Source organism: Opisthocomus hoazin, chromosome 8 (genome assembly GCF_030867145.1).
Source record: "Opisthocomus hoazin isolate bOpiHoa1 chromosome 8, bOpiHoa1.hap1, whole genome shotgun sequence".
Lineage (NCBI taxonomy): Eukaryota > Metazoa > Chordata > Aves > Opisthocomiformes > Opisthocomidae > Opisthocomus > Opisthocomus hoazin.
In genome coordinates, this window is record NC_134421.1 from 10,077,215 (window position 1) to 10,094,944 (window position 17,730).

General features: G+C 48.1%; 1 protein-coding gene across 1 annotated transcript; it reads left to right on the top strand.

Annotated features, from left to right (window-relative positions):
* The first annotated feature begins 8,618 nt into the window (after positions 1–8,618).
* Positions 8,619–11,510, top strand: TMEM213 (transmembrane protein 213). The gene is made up of 3 exons (XM_075429535.1): positions 8,619–8,700; positions 10,549–10,617; positions 11,341–11,510. Exons 1-3 carry the CDS (start codon positions 8,619–8,621, stop codon positions 11,508–11,510), a joined length of 321 nt encoding a protein of 106 aa, XP_075285650.1.
* The last annotated feature ends 6,220 nt before the right edge of the window (positions 11,511–17,730 follow it).

Sequence of the window (17,730 nt, forward strand, 5' to 3'; positions counted from 1 at the left end):
TTCGTCTGCACCCCTCGACCTGAGTGTCTGTGGGGCCCTTGGTGGCAGCAGCGTAGTCTTCCTCACCCAGGGAGGTACCAGAAGGTGCCGAGTGCTGTGGGAACATTGGGATCACCGAGTTAAGGTGCTGGAAGCTAACTCGATGCTGCCCATCATGAAATTCTTCAAAAGGGTTTCTTCACCTCCTAAAAGCTTCCTCAGACCCACATGATGTTGTATCCCACCAGCACAACGATGGATGCTAAAGTACGTGCGTGACACAGGGAGAAAAGGGAGCCACTGGGCCCCTTGGACAGATGATGAGCAAACACCCTGCCCTGTCCTCTGCTGGGCCAAAGATTCTTCAGACCCTTTATTTAGGTTTTGGATGCTGAGCCTGTGAAGGACTCGGTTTCTCTTTGTCTGCCACAACACAGAGAAGAAAAATCATTAATTTCACCTTGCAATTAGATGGGTGAAAGAGGTCTGACTGGTTTTTATCACTTTCACTGGTAGTGAGAACACAACATTGCAAACACATCTGGAACACGTTATATGGGGATGGGGAGAAGAGGACTATTTTATTTAAATTAAAACAAACTTTAAGATTTAAAAAGCATTTTCTTGCCATAAAGGACTGTTTTCAAAACAAGATACGTGAAATATCATGCATTTCATGAACATTCCTTCTATCTATATGCTTCTTATTATTTACTTTGAGTAACCTGAACTCACAAACTACCTGTAGTTGTTCTTGCACAAGATTAACTGATTTGCATGCACAAACACAGTAATTATTATTTCCCAGAGAAAAACGTGCAAGTAGACACACTTCTTGCATGCATTTAATTTGGTAGCAAGCCTACATTTTATAATAGCAAAACAAAATCTCTTTATATCCTCACTTCTACTTGTTGAGAGGAATGGGAAGCCAATTGTCCTTAATCCTCTCTCTCTCTCTCTTTCTCTCTCTCCGTGAACCTTGTCTTTTTAAACTTTTAATGTGGATTCTAATCATTTTCTTCATAACATGCAAAAGATTTATGTTAAACATGGGAGAAGCTTTGGAAGATATAAAAGCCTTGTTTAACAGGAGCACCTTACTTGTTTGTATTTGCTCAACCGTCCTGTGAGTTTTCCAAGTCTTACTTTCTGTACCCATTCACTAAATGATTTAAGATGTTGAAAATATAATATACGATAACTAGTAGCTTGTTAAAATAAAACATATCATGTGCCAGCTCCAGTGGGCTGAGTAAGGATATAATCTTTAAAGTTGGATGGACATTTCTCAGCAAACTATGTTTTTCACGGGAAAAAGACACAAAAGCTGCAAGAGTCCCCCAGTACTCATGCAAAAAAAGTAAACAAATTCCCTAGCTCTGATTTTCAAAAAGTTTAAAAGATCATCAAAATGTCCCATCTTAGTCTCTTCACACTTTTCTGTCCGAAGAAGTTATAATTTAAAGCAGTTTGTATTTCTAAACCTACTGTTAACTTCCATAAAAAAAACTTTTAAACCTTAGAATTAAAAGAAGAAAACTTCGATGAAATATGTGGAAATATTGCAGTTAAACTGCTTCAAACCATCGAAACCAAGGGTTCTACTAGTCCTCAGTAATTAGTAGTGAAAAATGCCTACGGCTCACTTTCATCTTTATTTGAAAGGAGAGAAAAACGAAAAACAGAGACGCCTCTTCCCAGCCGGGAAACCCTTCCCAGCCCCATCCCAAGGAAGGCAGAGCGTTTGCCCTTCACCCATTCCTGCAGCTACCAGAGGCTTGCCCAAAGGCACCTGCTGCCGGCCATGCCTCTAGCAACAGCCCCCCCCCCACCCCCCAATTTTTGGCTTTGACAAAAGAACAGTTAACTGAGAAATCACTCACACCACCCCCGTTCCACCATTTTCCGGCGGTCCGGCACCGCATTAAATCAACACCAGGTTTTGGGCAGGGTAAATCCCGGCGCTGTAAGTTGCTTTGGGGGAGGTGTTGCTCGGGTTTACCTCTGGGCCACCGCGTTCCTGTCCTCTCCCCTCGGCTGGCCGGCAGTCCCGTCAGGCGACGACAGCGGGGCTGAGCTCTGGCATGGCTGCAAGCACCACGCGGGGCGAGGAGGGCGGCGAGCAAAGTGTCCCGGCTGACTCTCCCGCTTAGCACGGGGCACGGCAAACCTTTTCTTTTAAGGTCAGAACTGGTCTGGACCAGAGCAGGGAAACCCTTTCTGTCCCAAAACAACTGGACCCAGTGCTTTCTGGCTCGGTCACAACCTCGGTGTCAGGTTGGGGACAAGCGCGCGCCGTGTTGCCGCAGCACGCGGCTTGTTGAGACCAACAACACAGGGCATGCCAGCTCACACCGCCCCGGCCACCCGAAAACGAGCGAGAGCTGCTGGAAGCTGCTGTACCTGGAGACCTACAAACCCGTAAAAACTCCTTCGCAAGCCCTGGGTGGAGGATCGGTCGCCAGGGAGGTGGTCATTCTCCGCGCTGTTTCTCACTGGTTTTTCCTCACCGAAGGCAGCCCGGGGAAGGACGGGGAAACAATGGGAGATTAATGATTTTCCTGCAGCCGGGCAGAGCTGTGGAGCAAAGAGAGGGCTGGGAGGGCAGGGGCTCAGTCAGTCAGCCGAGCTGCGCCAGCCTGGGGCAATGCTGGAGCTTGATTCTCACCCCCTGAAATAACAAACGCCGTGGGGAAAAGCGGCTTGATAGACTTTCTCCCACCTCAGCTGCTAAAGCAAGGGCTCCAGAGAGGAATTTGGCCTCTCCTAAACCCGATGGCCCCGCTCCCATGGAGGTCAGAGGAGGCAGGGTTTCATCCTGGTACAGAGGGGTGGCTGGGTCACTATTAAATCTATCATCCATCAGAGGTTTTGTCACGAAAGAACAGCTAATAAAAACGCACGGCTGTATGTAAACTGCAAAGCACGCCTTAAAGAAATGCTTTCTCGGACCTGTTTTTCCAGATGTACCCAGCACCCGCGACCCGAGGAGCCGAAGGGTACAGCTTGTCCCAGAGAAAAATGCCGCAGGGCCAGTAACAGCAGAGAGTTTCCCCAGCACGGAGGTTTTCTATTCAAAAGGCAGAGTGGCCCCGCTTTGCGAGGTCAGCTAGTGCGGGAGGGCTCCTGCCGCTTCCCGAAATCCGGCCGCCTCAAGCTGCGCGACCCGAAAAGGGGGTACTAAAATTTATAAGGCAATTCTAGCAGGTGAGCCTAAAACTGTGATTTCTCTCAGCTGAGCTGGCCATAGGACTCCCTGGCCTCCCCCCTGCTCCTCCCACACCAGCCCTCGGTGCCGACCAGCTCTGCTCTCTCCATCAGCGCAACCAAGGAAATAGAGAAAAGGCTGAGGAAATTCAGCTTTTTATGTTGGCAAACGGGAACCTCCCTTAATAAGCCAGAAGTGAAGTCATCGCTGCCAGCCCGTCACACGCGAAAGTCGCACGTCCACCACGCAGGGCTGTGGAGAAGCTGGGGGAAGTGTGGGAAAGGAAGGGCATTGCCTTCCCGGCCGGTGCTATAATGCTAAATAACAGGAGTCATCATTCAGTTCTCAGCCAAGGTATATTGGCACAACAAAATGAAACAGCTTCTCAGGCCGCTCCCCACACCTCTCGACCAGCAAAGCTGTTGTGTTCGTTTGAGGACACCAGGGTTTGCTTCCGCTTTGCACCTGCGCTGCTCTTACTCAGCCCCACAGTTGCACTCGGCTATGCCCCTACGAGCTGTCGGGGTGGGGGGAGCCGAAGGAGCCCCCAGCACTTCATCACCGAAGCAAGCCGTGCTGTGCCGGCCACTCCATCCCGTTAGCCGAGGAGCGAGCAAACACAGAGCGCAGGGACAAAGGGACAAAGCCTTCTCTCTTTGCCCCCTATCCCAGGCAGAGGAGAGAAGCAGAAAACATATCCTATTTCATGCCTCTGGCATGTGGAAGCAAGAACATTGTTTTATAATGACCTGATTATTACAGATCAGATGATGGCGGCTGACAACGCGGCGCCGTCCGGAGGAGCCCCGTCAGTGGGCTCATTGTCCGCGCCGGCAGCTCTGCCTGGGCAAGGTGAAGGCAGCCCTTCTGGGCTGCTCTCAGGGTCCCTCGCTGGGGTCTCCAGAGGGACAGCGTGGGGTCACAGCAGGGCCACAGGCTCTACAGCTGTCTAGCAGCAACCCCAGTCTGGACTGGAAAACACAAAGGGCACGGCTGTGGAGTTGTTTCAGATGCTAGCGCTGCTTTCCTCTGTGTGACAGAAAGGAGATCCCCTCTCCCCTGCTTTCATTTAAAGACTAAAACCTTTGTGGTTTTGATTTTTTTCCTCTGTTTGTCTAGTTTTAAAAAATCAAATCCCCCATTCACATGTAGCTTTATCTTAGATAGCTGTTTTTGCATCAATGAAGGTACCAAACAAAACATCCCCCTCCCTGATGGACACATCATTGGCATCAGGTTCACCTGCTTCAGGCTTAGAGCTTTTTAAAGCCATTTTGAGGGCTTTCTAAAGGCCCTTCAGCTTTTCCAAGCTTTATAAAGGGCACCTGGGAGGGAGCTCACCCCGCAATACAAAGACAGCGGGTTGCTAACAGACAGACCTGCCCTCCCAAGAGAAGCCTCTTCTAGAGCTGCACTTGGAGATTTTGCTACCTGTGAAGCAAGCGTAGGAGATGATAGATCCACTCCTGTGGTCTTACCAGTAGCACAGACCACCTGGCATCCTCCTTGGCCCTTAGCACCAAGACCTCAAAGGCTGCACAGAGCCCTTGTGAATAGGAACGGGGAGTTATCAACTTCAGTGTGCCAACACACAGAGCTCAGGGGCGTCCCAAACACGCAACCCCTCCAGCCGAGCTGTCAGCACTTCCAGCAGCACGGGGAAGTTCCATGCAGCTGTAGGTGGCTCTGGGATCAGTATCTTGGCTATAAACGCTTCATGCTCAGCTCCACCATGCAGAAGGTTTTACGTGGCTATGTGAGATGTGAATTTTTGAGTTCTCTTTCATGAAAGCTCCCTCCTGTTGCAGCAGCTAAGCAGAGTATCTGGAATGAGAGTAGGGGTGTAGTTAACCCAACCTCAAGTGTCGTACAGAAAGAAGGGATTTGTCCTCTTACCACTGAGATTCCCAGAGATGATGTACCTGCTCTGCTGTGCTCTCGCGGGTTGTGTGTTTTGTCCTGAATTAAATACCGTGCTACGGCTCAGTCAGCGTCATGCTGGTCACTGCTGGGACGGAACGGGATGGCAGCAGCAATCAGCTTTCATGTGGAATTAAAAATATGAACATATTGGGGTTGGGTGTTTTGCCCTGGGTTAAACACCGTGCTACGGCTCAGTTGCCATCGTACTGGTCACTGCTGGGATGGAACGGGATGGCAGCAGCAATCAGCTTTCATGTGGAATTAAAAATATAAACATGTTGCCTGTGTAAACAGAAAAAAATATATATATACACAGAGTGAGTGTGTGTGCGTGTGATAAAGGTAATAACTTTCTGAGAGCCACACCTGGCGGTGCTGTGTCAAGGGTAATACCTTGGTCATCAGAGAGCTGTGAAGCTCTCTGTGGCACAAAATATACCAAACAGTAGGTATCGCCTCCGTCATCATCATCAGGAAAAGCTGACCAGCAGCCCTACACGCTGTGGAAGAGTCTCCAAGGGGAGTGGTGGGGAAGTATCTGATGTTAGAGTGAACGGAGTCCTGCCTTGAGAACTGCATGGAAAGGGGAGCCCAAGGAAAGGAAGCCCCGTCTCTGCGGGCGCTGCAGTCACGCCTGGCGTGCTGGGCACCCCCATGGAGACCTGGGTTCTAACAAGCAAGGGGAAGGCTTTGGAGAGTCTTACCGCTCTTCGGGCACTTGCAGCGCTGAAATACGAATGTGCCACACAGAAGAAATGAAACAAATCCAAATCTGTGTCAGGGAATGGTTTTACAGGGCTCCCATTGTGCCTGGACTTATCAAGCAAAGCCCTCATTTCCAATCCAATCCGAAAACCACTGAAGCCAAGCGCAGCTTGCTCAATGCTTCAGGAGACTTTGGAACAGGCCCTTTCTGAACCACGGAGGGAACAGAGTTTGTTGGAATTTTTGAAAATAAATACATTACATTAACTGTGCAAAACACTTTCCTCATCCCTTAGAAATGGGCATGCTCACCTGCAAGCTGACAAAGAGTATTGAGGTAATAGCTAAAATTCAAAAGACATTTAATTACAAATTGAATCTTTCATGAAATAGCAGAGCAGTTTTGTCTTTTAATTTCCTCTCAAACATTTGATGCTGCACAGAACACTTTTGTACTCGTTATTTTTGCAACATTTAACTGCCAGGTCAACTTTCAGCAGGAATCACGGGTGAGAAATCGAGGTGAAGCCGGAAGAAAGTGGAGCACCTTCCCCAGTAAAGAGTTGCGGTTTAGTTTCCATGCGTCAGAGCGCTCAGATAAAAACACAAATTAAAGACAACTAGCATGAAAGGATTTAGCCACTGAAACAAGGCAGAGATGAAGATTATCCTAACAGTTGATTTCAAGCAACTCTGAGCTGTCAGAGCACTTTTACAGCCTACAAGAAGAACAGAGAGGAACTTTTCACAAGGATATGTAGTGATAGGACAAGGGGGAACGGCTCTAAGCTAAAAGAGGGCAGATTTAGATTAGACATTAGGAAGAAATTCTTCACCATGAGGGTGGTGAAACACTGGCACAGGTTGCCCAGAGAAGCTGTGGCTGCCCCCTCCCTGGCAGTGTTCAAGGCCAGGTTGGATGGAGCTCTGAGCACCCTGGTCTGGTGGAAGATGTCCCTGCCCATGGCAGGGGGTTGGAACCAGATGGTCTTTAAGGTCCCTTCCAACCCTTACCATTCTATGATTCTATGTCTACTGAGGCCAAGAGCGATGGCCACAGGGGTCACGCACCTCAGCCCACCCTTTGGGTGCCAGCCGAGGGACGGGGCCGCCCGCACCCCTGGCAGCGGGAGATGGTTGCTGCAGACTGGCTGGCACAGCCCCAACTCTGCCAGCCCCAGCGGCGTCTTGAGACGGGAACAGGGAGACGAGGCAGGTGCACAGGCGACGAGGCAGGTGCACAGGCCCATGTCAGCCAGCCAGATCCCACCTGCAGCTCGCTGTGACCTTTCTCTGGGGCAAACCTCTGGCTGCCTGCGTCCTGCTGCATGGTGGAAACACTGGCGGCTGGAGGCAAGCGGTGGTTTTGGTGGTGGAGAGTGGGCAGCAGGGAGGACAGGTCGGTTCACCCCACAGAAGAGCTGGCCAGGGCTAAGCCTGCGTGGGTTTCACTCTCAAGCTTTTTCTTAAACAAGGGGAGACCAAACCAAGGTCGGAGTTCCGCGCAGCAGCAGCCCGTCGCATGCAGCTCACCGCAGCTCCCGTGGGAAGTCTGTTACGCCCCTCCCTGAGGATTTCAGCAGAGTGGAGGGGAAAAGAAAAAAAAAACATTTTTAGATACTGTCCATCTTATTAGGATTGCTGCCCCAGACACCTTCCCCCTCGCCTCCCACGGGGCGGCTGCACATTCCAAACAGGCCCCCGACAGCTTCGTTCTCCAGGGAGCACCCGAAGCCATGCGTGACCACCACCGAAGAGCACCAGCAACCTGCTCCCTGCTGAGCCCATCACTCCCACCGCCTTCCTGCCCTATTTAATGCCGGGAGTTTTCTCTAACAAGGACATTGTGGTGGGTCAAAGATAGCGGCAAGCAGAGCCAACAGCCTGGGCAATGGCGGCAACACGCTCCGCTTGTTACCTTGCTTTCCGGCCGTTACCATTTTGCCAGCACCTCTCCTGGTCTGCAGATCAAGCTGTGCTGGTGAGGAGCAGCTCTCGGCTTTGCCCATGTCACAGAGGAGGTGACTTAACTACAAGAGAAGGAAAAAAAGCTCTTTCAGCATCATCACATTGCACATGGGTGATGGAGGCAGTAAGGCTTGAACTGATCCCAGCCCATAACCCAGGACAGGCCCTTAAGGAAAGGCCGTGGTTACCGTGCAATAGCTGCATGTAGCCTACAGGAAGCAAGTGGTTTTATCCCATTTCTTGGTGGAAACGTGCCCATACCCTGTGTTAACTGGGCACCTGCTGTACCAGTGTGACAAAATACTGCTTTTTTTTTTTTTTAGGCTTCCACACAGCCCTTCCATAAAAGCATCACTGCCAGGCAGTTCTGGGGGAGGTCGAGCCCGCAAACATGCAAAACCAAAGCCAAACAGGAGACAAACTCTATACCCTGATCCTCTGCTCCTTCCCAGCTCTGTTAGACCATCTTTGGAGGACCAAAAGGAGACTCAGAAACTGCCTGGAACCCTGCCAGGAAGGGCTGGCTCCAGAGATCTTTCATTCCTCTGGCTGCAGCAGATCCTGGGGAGAAACCTTCAGGCTTGACCTTCAGGGGCCCTCCGCCTGCCTCGGTGCTGGTGTCCCCCTCCTGCTGGAGCTGTTCTGGTCAGAGCCCTTCTCCTTCCTCACCCTGCTCTGGCAGCAAAGTTCAAGGTGTCCTGGCAGCAGGAAGCTCCTTTGCTCCACCCTCCGCTCTGCACGCCGGCTCTCGGAGCTTACCAAGGAGCTGCTGCATCAGAGCTGCCGGTGAACTCATCTGCACGGCTGCTCGGGTGGGAGCTGGACCCCCGGCATGAAGCACTCCTCCCACCAGCCCCGGGCAGCCTTCGCTGCGCTCTTCTTCGCCGCCACGCTCTGGTATTCCTGCTCAGCAGGTATTTCTCTTCTCTTAATGCTCCACTTTCCATACCTTGCCTTTTCCCCCCATTCCTCTCAATACCTAAATATATTGCCCACTGACAGTAATTTGTTCTTTAAAAACAAGGTGATCTCCCTTGTCTCATCTAAAAAGTGTAAAGAGCTGGAATTGATTAATGCTAATGAGAATTGCTTGACACGATTGATCACAGCATCTTTCTGAGATGTGCTTTTGCCAGCTATTTACAGATCCACTATGTATGTGGCTGCGCTGCAGGCTGCTCCACTGAATGGCAAGGAGATCAGGGACCGCAGGTACTTGTCCTTCCTGCGCTTGCTGAGGCAAGGGACCACTTGAAATAACCACCCATGAGGCTCACTGTAGTCCAGTTTAGCTCTTATTCAGTGCTTTTTGCAAGAAATCTGGCTTTGGTGCCCCCTTAATTGGAGAAGTTGCCTAAAAACAAAATTGTAAATGAGACCTGTGAGCTGCTCTTTTCGCATCAGGCTACTGCCTGTGTTTCTGTATCAGCACCGGTTGAGACCTGCCAGATGTTTAAAAATGGGTTAGCTTTGACAGCCTGTCCTTTGGGCTGCAAAGTCTATAAACATGAACGAACACTTTGTATTCTGCAGCACTTTCTTCCACAGGTCGTATACAGTTTTTAATGATTCTTCCCATTTCTCCCATGAGGTACTTATTAACCCAGAAAAAAAATTATGGGCTTGGCCAAGGTCATTCAGCATGTCCTAGCAGAGCCAGAAAGAGCAATGGTACTCAGACCCTTCCCTGGAGCAAGCTGCCCAGGGACCTGCTCCCAGCATGGCAGCGGCCGTAAGGAAAGCACTGGTCTTGCTGATGGTCGGTTAGCTCAAAATGCAAAGCTGGACAGCAGTAGGTGACCCCAAGGGGGACATCTCCTGCAGGACAACCTCAGTTTATTTGCTATTACTTGGAAAATACCAAACTCAAAGCAAAGCACTGGTCAAAGGACTTGTTCTGTTTTCCTGAGCTGAAACTGAACCTGAACCATTATTCTGAAGTGTTCAGTGAAATCAAGCTGGAACTGATTTTCTCTGTCACACTCCCAACTATCAGCTCAGAGTGATGGTTTAACTGGAAACAGTTCTCACACAGCCGCTGCCTGGTCTGTGGACCAGCAGCACATTGGGGCCCCTCCATCTGCACACATCAGGAGCCCTTGCTCCCGCAGCCTCGCCGGGCTGTTCTTCCTGCATCTCTGCAGGGGACCATTTCAGCACAGGATGCTTCATCTGGCTGAACTTGACCTGCACTGCTCATAGTGGCACAGGAGGAGATACTTCTCTGCCTGCCTTCCTTCCTTCTGCAGCAGCAGTGGACAGGCTGGTGTTCTGCCCAGGGACCGCAGCAACCTGATGGGCTCAGCCCTCGGCTCAGCCAGACTCCTCCGCACCCCATAGAGCCACCGGGATTTTTCTAAGGGCAAAAGGAAGTAGATGTACAACTTGCTGGCCATGGATCTCCCCATGCCACTGAACGCTTACTCTCATTTCAGTCCTTGCTCATTCTGCCCATGTAGCTTGGGAAAGGACAGTGGTTAATTTGAGCTCTGAGTGAATGGCTCACACCAAGGTCACACTCAGGTCAGAGGCACAGCAATCCCCCTACTCCTTACGGCTGGTGCTACAGCAGGTCTCTCTCTAGCCTGTGTTGACAGTGGTGGGGTGAGGAAGCAATGTTTAGGAGCAGGAACTTACTTTCTCCAAGTTGTTTCCATCCTACGGGCCTCTGCAAGGCCGATGGCTTTCAGATGTTCATGCCTGATGCCCAGTATTGCTTTTCTAATCCAACTTGCCTTTTCTTCTGTGCTTCCATCTGGCAGTAGCTGAAGGCGTCTCCAATGCTTCAGCAAGCTCCATGCTCACAACCGAGGACGAAGCACCATGTCTTAGTAAGTGTTCATAAATCATTACTACCATGATAAAAGAACTAGAAGAAGTAGGGCAGATGCCTTCAAATAACAGCATAAACGAAACAACTAGTGACATATTCCTTAACTGACTTTAGGAAACTGCATTGATTTTAAAATAAAAAAAATATGCAAAAGGTGCAAGAAAAAAATATATGGAATCGTTAAAACATATTTAGCTCAGTGGGGGTGTGTTTTGCAGTTGGTACACGCAAGTCACAGCTGACAGCCCAGCAGAGAGCAGCTGCTGCTTCCATTGCCTGCAGAGGTACTGGGTACCTAAACCGTTGGAGGTCCTGCCGAAGGTGTCTCTGCTAGAGACCCTCTTACTCCCTCACATGAATGTTTCTCTACCCCAGGTTAATTTTTAATTTTTACTAGCTACTTCTGTCATACTCCATTCCAAAAACTGACTGAGGAGATGCGAAGTAGGTGTTCTAAAGTATTTCCGCAATGCTGGGTCCAGTGGTAAGAGAACCAGCTCAGGTGTTTGGCCAGAGAGGGACGACCGAGTCTCGAAGACACACAGATGAAACTGAATATTGCCACCCCCCAGGTTAAGAGCCAGGCTCAGGGGAAAGATGCCAAGAAAGAGTGACAGGCCACAAGGCAGGCAGTGAAGCCACTGCCTCATCTGCCTTCTAGCAAAGGAAACCTGTTACTCACTCAGCCTCCCATCAGCTCACTTCATTTCTTTGCCACCAGACGCAAACTTCTGCTCGCAAGCGGCCATGTGCTGCCCGACGGGCATGGATGATTATGGATGGATTGCAGCAGCCGTCGGCTGGAGCCTCTGGTTTCTGACACTCATCCTGCTCTGCGTGGACAAGGTGATGAAACTCCGGCCTGATGAACCCAAATATTTGGTGGCCTGAAGCAGGGCAAGCCAGCAAGCAGCAGCACCCAGGAGCAGTGAGGTGCAGACCAACAAAGCATTTCAAACACTTCCTAAGAAACAAAAAAAGGGAACGTACCTTCAGCCAAAAAAGGCCAGATCTAAGTGGGGCACTCGCCGGGGCTTCATCCTCCCTGGCAGGGAGCTGCCAGCCAAGGCGTGGAGCAGGCAAGTCCCTGCAAGCCACCACACACATCCCACAGCGCACAGAAATCCTTTTCCCTGAGCCCTTTCCTGCTTGCTGTGAGTGCGCCAGCAGCACCGAGATGCTGAAGGACCAGTTACCAGTCACCAGCAAACTGCCCTAAGACAACCCAGTACATAACCTTCGACTTTGAAACAGAGAGTGGGCAAATAAAGCCATTTTCTGGAGGACCGATGTTACCAGATCCAGTACTAAGCTATGGGCCGGGCTACAGCAGTACACCAGGTGTAACTCATGGATTATATGGTGCCCTCCTCACTCGTTAACCTGCGGTATTTTAAGGTCTATTAACTGACACCAGTAGAAACTCTGTTATGGAAACTTGAGGATTGTTAGGGCTGGTTTGAAATTAAAACTAGTTTTTCCAGTGCAGTTTATATGTGAAATGTTCTGTAAGAACTGAACGCTGGTTGTTTTTATTCAGCTTGCACCTGTCTGTGTAACTAAGCCATGCCAAACTGTGGCAAGCAGGTTTAAACCAGAATATCCAACTCATGCACAAAACTGCTCCTACAGTTGCAAGATGATAATAAACACTTTTATTGATGGAAAGAGTCTCACCAGCTGTTTTATATTCATAAAGCTTATAGTGGCAAGGAATTACCCAACCTGAATTGTTAGAAAGATGATTCTAACAAGAAATATTCATGCAGGAGGGGTTGTCTCACTGCAGTCAAACTGTCTGGTTTGTGGCAATTGCACCAGTTGACTTGTATCCGTTAACAAAACAATAAATCAGTGTTACACCCATCTAGACATACACAGGATTAGCAAACCTGCTAGAGACCAATGGAAACAAACATCCAAATTTACTCTTAAACGAAAGAATACTCTGTCAGAGATTTGTATCTATTAAACATCATTGAAGTCTCCCTTCAGCTTACCAATGCACAACTTTTCCAGTTAGGAAGCACACAAATCAGTTTAAGACTCTTCAGATTGATTCTGGCACAACCAGGCACTTCAATCAGAACAACACGTGCCATTTCAGAGCGATGGACAGTCGCCCCTTATCAGCTATTCACCATCAACGGGGATGGGTGCAAGCTAGACAATGAGGAAAAGACATCCTTCCCCATCACTAGTATCACTGCACACAAAAGATTTTCTGGAGTGAAAGGCTGAGCAGAGATTCTAGCATCAGGAAAGAAAGTTTTGAAAGGGAAGAGCTTAATTCTTTTGTGGCTTTTTTACTGCGTGTGTTTTGTTTGGTTGTTTGGGTTTTTCTTCTTTTTACATGAGCCATTCTACCAGTAGTAAGCAATTACAAAATATTGCTCACTTACGAAAAAAATCTCAACATTTCAACGTACAACAATTAAAAGTAATTTTCATAGTATGGTAAGGGTTGGAAGGGACCTTCAAGATCCCTGCCATGAGCAGGGACATCTTCCACCAGACCAGGTTGCTCAGAGCCCCATCCACCCTGGCCTGGAACACTGCCAGGGAGGGGGCAGCCACAGCTTCTCTGGGCAACCTGTGCCAGTGTTTCACCACCCTCGTGGTGAGGAATTTCTTCCTAATATCTAATTTAAATCTGCCCTCTTTTAGCTTAGAGCCATTCCCCCTTGTCCTATCACCTTGTCCTTTCACAAGACAAATCTCCATGTTGGAGCAGCAAACTACTACTTCCCACAAGAAAAAAAAAGCCCAGGACAAACCAACAAAACTCATATATGTACAAACTCACAGAATCAAAGGACTCTACATCTCATTGTCGGTGCTGACTGCAAGAACAGTGAGTTGACAGTTAATAACCACTGCAATCACTGATGGACAACAGATCTTACAGCTACATACATCTTTTTTTCCCTGATTTATTAGTTTTAATAGCGGCAGATGTGCACTGGCCTGAAAGCAATGCAATGGATAGCGTGAAAAAAATCTCCACGTATTGCCTTAGTGTCTGCAGACCTCTTCCTACAGTTGTCCAGTCTTATGGAGACCATTCTCCTGGTGGGGAACACAGAATTGCCTGCTGGATTTGGCACTGGTTTTCATCTGTGAGGGGACATGTTTCACAGTTTGTGCATTTCCTTGGCTAAGGCTATGAGCGCATGGATGCAGCCAGTCACAGAAGTAAATCTATTCCAGACTGAAGAGTTGTAAGCATGTGACGCAAGCTCTAGATGTCCTATAGCCCAGCAGTACACCTGCAAACTAACTTTGGAACAACTGGGCAATTCTGCGGGGGCTTCCTAAAGCCTGCCTTTAAAAGCACAGCTGGTTTGTTTCTCACACCCTCCAAAATAGTTTGCTTGTGTGCAGCTACCTTCAAAGAACGTAGTAGACTTAAACTGCAAGTTTTGCTTCTTGCAGCTTCTGTTGAGGACTTCCAACTCAACCAAACTGGGAAAAACAGGAAGAAAACCCATAGTTTTTCATATAATATAATGCCCCCAGGATTTTGCATACCTGTGTTCCAGGGTGACACCCAAATCTCAACAAAGTAATGTATGCAAATGGAATATCTTACAGATCATTTCCGCTGTGAAATGTATACTTTTTCCAGATCGGTGACCCATAAACCTCTGACCCAATATAAGAGTTTTGTTTCCTTACTGCATCACCTGCTTTGACATCTGACATTGCCAGGTTTGATCTATAGCCTCTTCTTTTCAAGCCATCTGACTTCCTATGAAGTGGATTGGGTCACTCAGAAAAATGTAGTCCTATAATGAATTCCATGAACACACTGCTACTCCCAGCGCGTTCTGGGATCCCTAAACAAAGTGGCAGTATCCCGAAAGCTCAAACGCTACTAACTTACACATCTTATCTGTCCCTACGCAATATGGCACAAAACAATAAAATCTTATTTTAAAGAGACTCTCTGAGGTACACGCTATGTGTTGTACTGATCCTAGGCGTGGTGAGCAATCAGAAGTACAATGCAAAGCAACGCACCGTACAAATAGAGGAGAAAAGCCCTAACAGCACTGTCAGCGTCTCAGGGGCTTGTCAATAGTCACAGATAGTCCAGAATAAAAATGCTGAATCCAAAAGACTTGAGAAATTGATCTAAAGACAAAAATTAGTATGCAGAAATGGATTATACAGACTTAATTCACAGTAAATATAATCTAAAGATTATCTGTGGTCTGCTGCTACATTTCCTGGAATATTTTTAGCTAGGGAACACGCAGTAGCCCAGCATGTGGGCGATAACCCTATTTTAAGACCAACCAAGTCACAGAAGTCTGCGGTCTGGTTTTGGTGCACAAATTAAAGGCGACTTTATAGTACAACGTCTTACAAATGTGGTCCATAAGCAATGTCGCAGACTGGTGTACTCATTTGTTTTGTATTATCTCATGCTCCTAATAATATCACTGACATTGTAATACCTCTAATAGCAGATCCCCAGTGAGTGCAACGCTGCTCAAGCCCTGTTGACATCAAGGCAGCTACAACAGATCCAGCACACGCCTTGTTTTGTTGTCTGGGTTTTTTCCATGGTAATTCTGGAAGCCTCCCATTTTTGTTCACACAGGAAACCTTGGAAGCAAAACATAACTCCCAATTTATCAGCGTGCGTACATCGCTTCGCCCGTGTTAAACCTTGGGGCCCCTTCAGACTGTTGCATACAATACCATTCTGTAGCCCTGAGCTGGTTGAGGCTCTTATACACCTCAAAGCAGGTAAAAAACAAGTTGATAGCTGATATCACATATTAAGCTGCAAACTACCCTCTCAGAACGATGATGGAAATGTTAATGCTCCAGTCATTTATAGTACATTGTGCAGTCAAACTCTATGTCCTTGGACTACAAAGTCCTTGCTGGAATGAGATGGAGAGGAAATCCACTCCAACTCATACGATTTAGTACAAAAAAAAAAAGTGGTTGAAACTTGGATGGCTGAACAAAAATAAGCATGACTGAAAAACAGGAGTTTGAACCCTAGCGTTGCTGATCAAGCCAAAACAGTTCTTCACATTTTCTGGGCAAAGATTCCGTATTTCAGGCATGAAGGTACGGAGAGCCTGGAAAGGAAGGAGAGACGCAGATGGCACCTGGGAAAGCTGCAGGTCCACAAATGTCAAGACAAACAGAGTAGGAGGGACACGTAACCGATCAGCACTTCTCATACCAAAAAACATTAGCAGCAGCACAGCATTCCAGGGGAACTACTTTAATTTGCCTGGAGATAATACCAATCGCATCTGACTAGTGATTTCTTTAAATTCTTAATTCCAGACTAAGTGGATTGGTACTTGATGCATGACTCTTCATCTTTTTAGATACCATTGCTCTGGTAATAACTCACATTACTCACTGCCTTCATCCTTGGGTTTTTAGTGAATGAGCTACATATTAAGCAATTGCACTTTACAATGATTACACTTTGCAAAATCACTAGAGGGATGAGGACTGGCAAGCATCAGCGCTTCCCACTCACATGGAACATACAGAGAAAAGACAAGAGGTTAAATTCATAAGGAAAGGTGCTCTGTACTGGGACTTTGTAGGAATTTTGATAAAGCCATTACAAAAATTAGGATTTCAGAAAATCATTGTAATGAATGACAGCCAAAGAACGAAAAATAGACATTCTTGGGAAGGAACAGCCCTCTCTCATCTTTTCGCTCCAGATCCTGCTTATTTTATGATACCAGTGGTACCAGCATCTGTTGTGGAATTCAAACCTCGCTGCAGTTTTCTGCCCCAGTACCAAACATGCACTTTTCAAAGAGCTGATTTCCAAGTCCTACTTCATAACAATCTTCCAGAAAGAAACACAGGGTAAACAATGCAGTATTTGTGATGGAGCACTGGACCAGGCTGCCCAGGGAGGGTGTGGAGTCTCCTTCTCTGGAGATATTCAAGACCCGCCTGGACAAGGTCCTGTGCAGCCTGCTCTGGGTGACCCTGCTTCAGCAGGGGGGTTGGACTAGATGACCCACAGAGGTCCCTTCCAACCCCTAACACTCTGTGATTCTGTGATTGCCTCCCAAGCCTGCAAACAGCTCAGAAAAAAATACCACTCTAAGAGACACGCAGGCTTTTCCCGTCCAGTTTGGCAGTACGAAATCTAGAGATACATTCAAGTAACCATTTTACTTGCCCATCAGAAATCATGGGTTTTGGGCCCCTATGTCTTACTGACATAAAACTCCCCTAAAAACTGACTTCTCTCTCCAAAAAGCAAGCCTCTCTGCAGTCACAGGGGAATAGTGTCCAGTCGCAGTGACCAGCAAACGAAGCTGTTCCAAACCCCACACCTCCTTGTCACGGTGCCCTTCACCCTAAGAGCTAAAGAACTAAACTAATTGTAGAGTTTACATTTTCTCCCTCTGCCACTATGAGTGGTAAAGTCACGTCTTTGACCCGTAAACCCACCAGACACACGTTTCGGGGACAGCGGGAACTGACCACCATTCCCGTTGTGTCAGGCCCAAATCCCTCCATTGCTCCATCTCTCCAAAGCTCCCCACCACAATCTGGTTTGCCACGGGAGGGAACCCAAAGAGCCCGAGGCAATTCACAACCTAATTCAGAGGAAGATGCCACAGGCCATGCAGTTGCTACAGCAAGGTGGCGTCAAAGGCCCCTCTAGTCCACTTCTGGCTCCCAGCAGCAGGTATTTGGGGAAGGAGACAAAATCCATGCTGCACACAGCAATCCTGCCATCCCCTCCCCTCCCCAGCTCACGGGTGAAATACAGCACCCTTCTGATACAGAACAGAGTGCTCTCGCAGCAGCTCTTCCCTCTGGCATTTTTAAATTAATCCTTTGAGGACCATAGATAAGTTTCATGCAGTAATATCTTTCTATGACTTCAACTTTACTCTTGTGATTACAGTCACTCCGGCTTCCCCTCACCCTCCTCTCTCCTATTGATCTCATTTTCCATAAACTGCACACATTGAGTGCTCAGTTTGTGCACCAGCAGTGTGTCACCCTGCAACTATTTCACATGCGTGGCTTTATTTTTTAAGACAAGCACGTAGAAGACATTAATCCCCAAGTCCTCGTTAAATTTTCTGCTGCC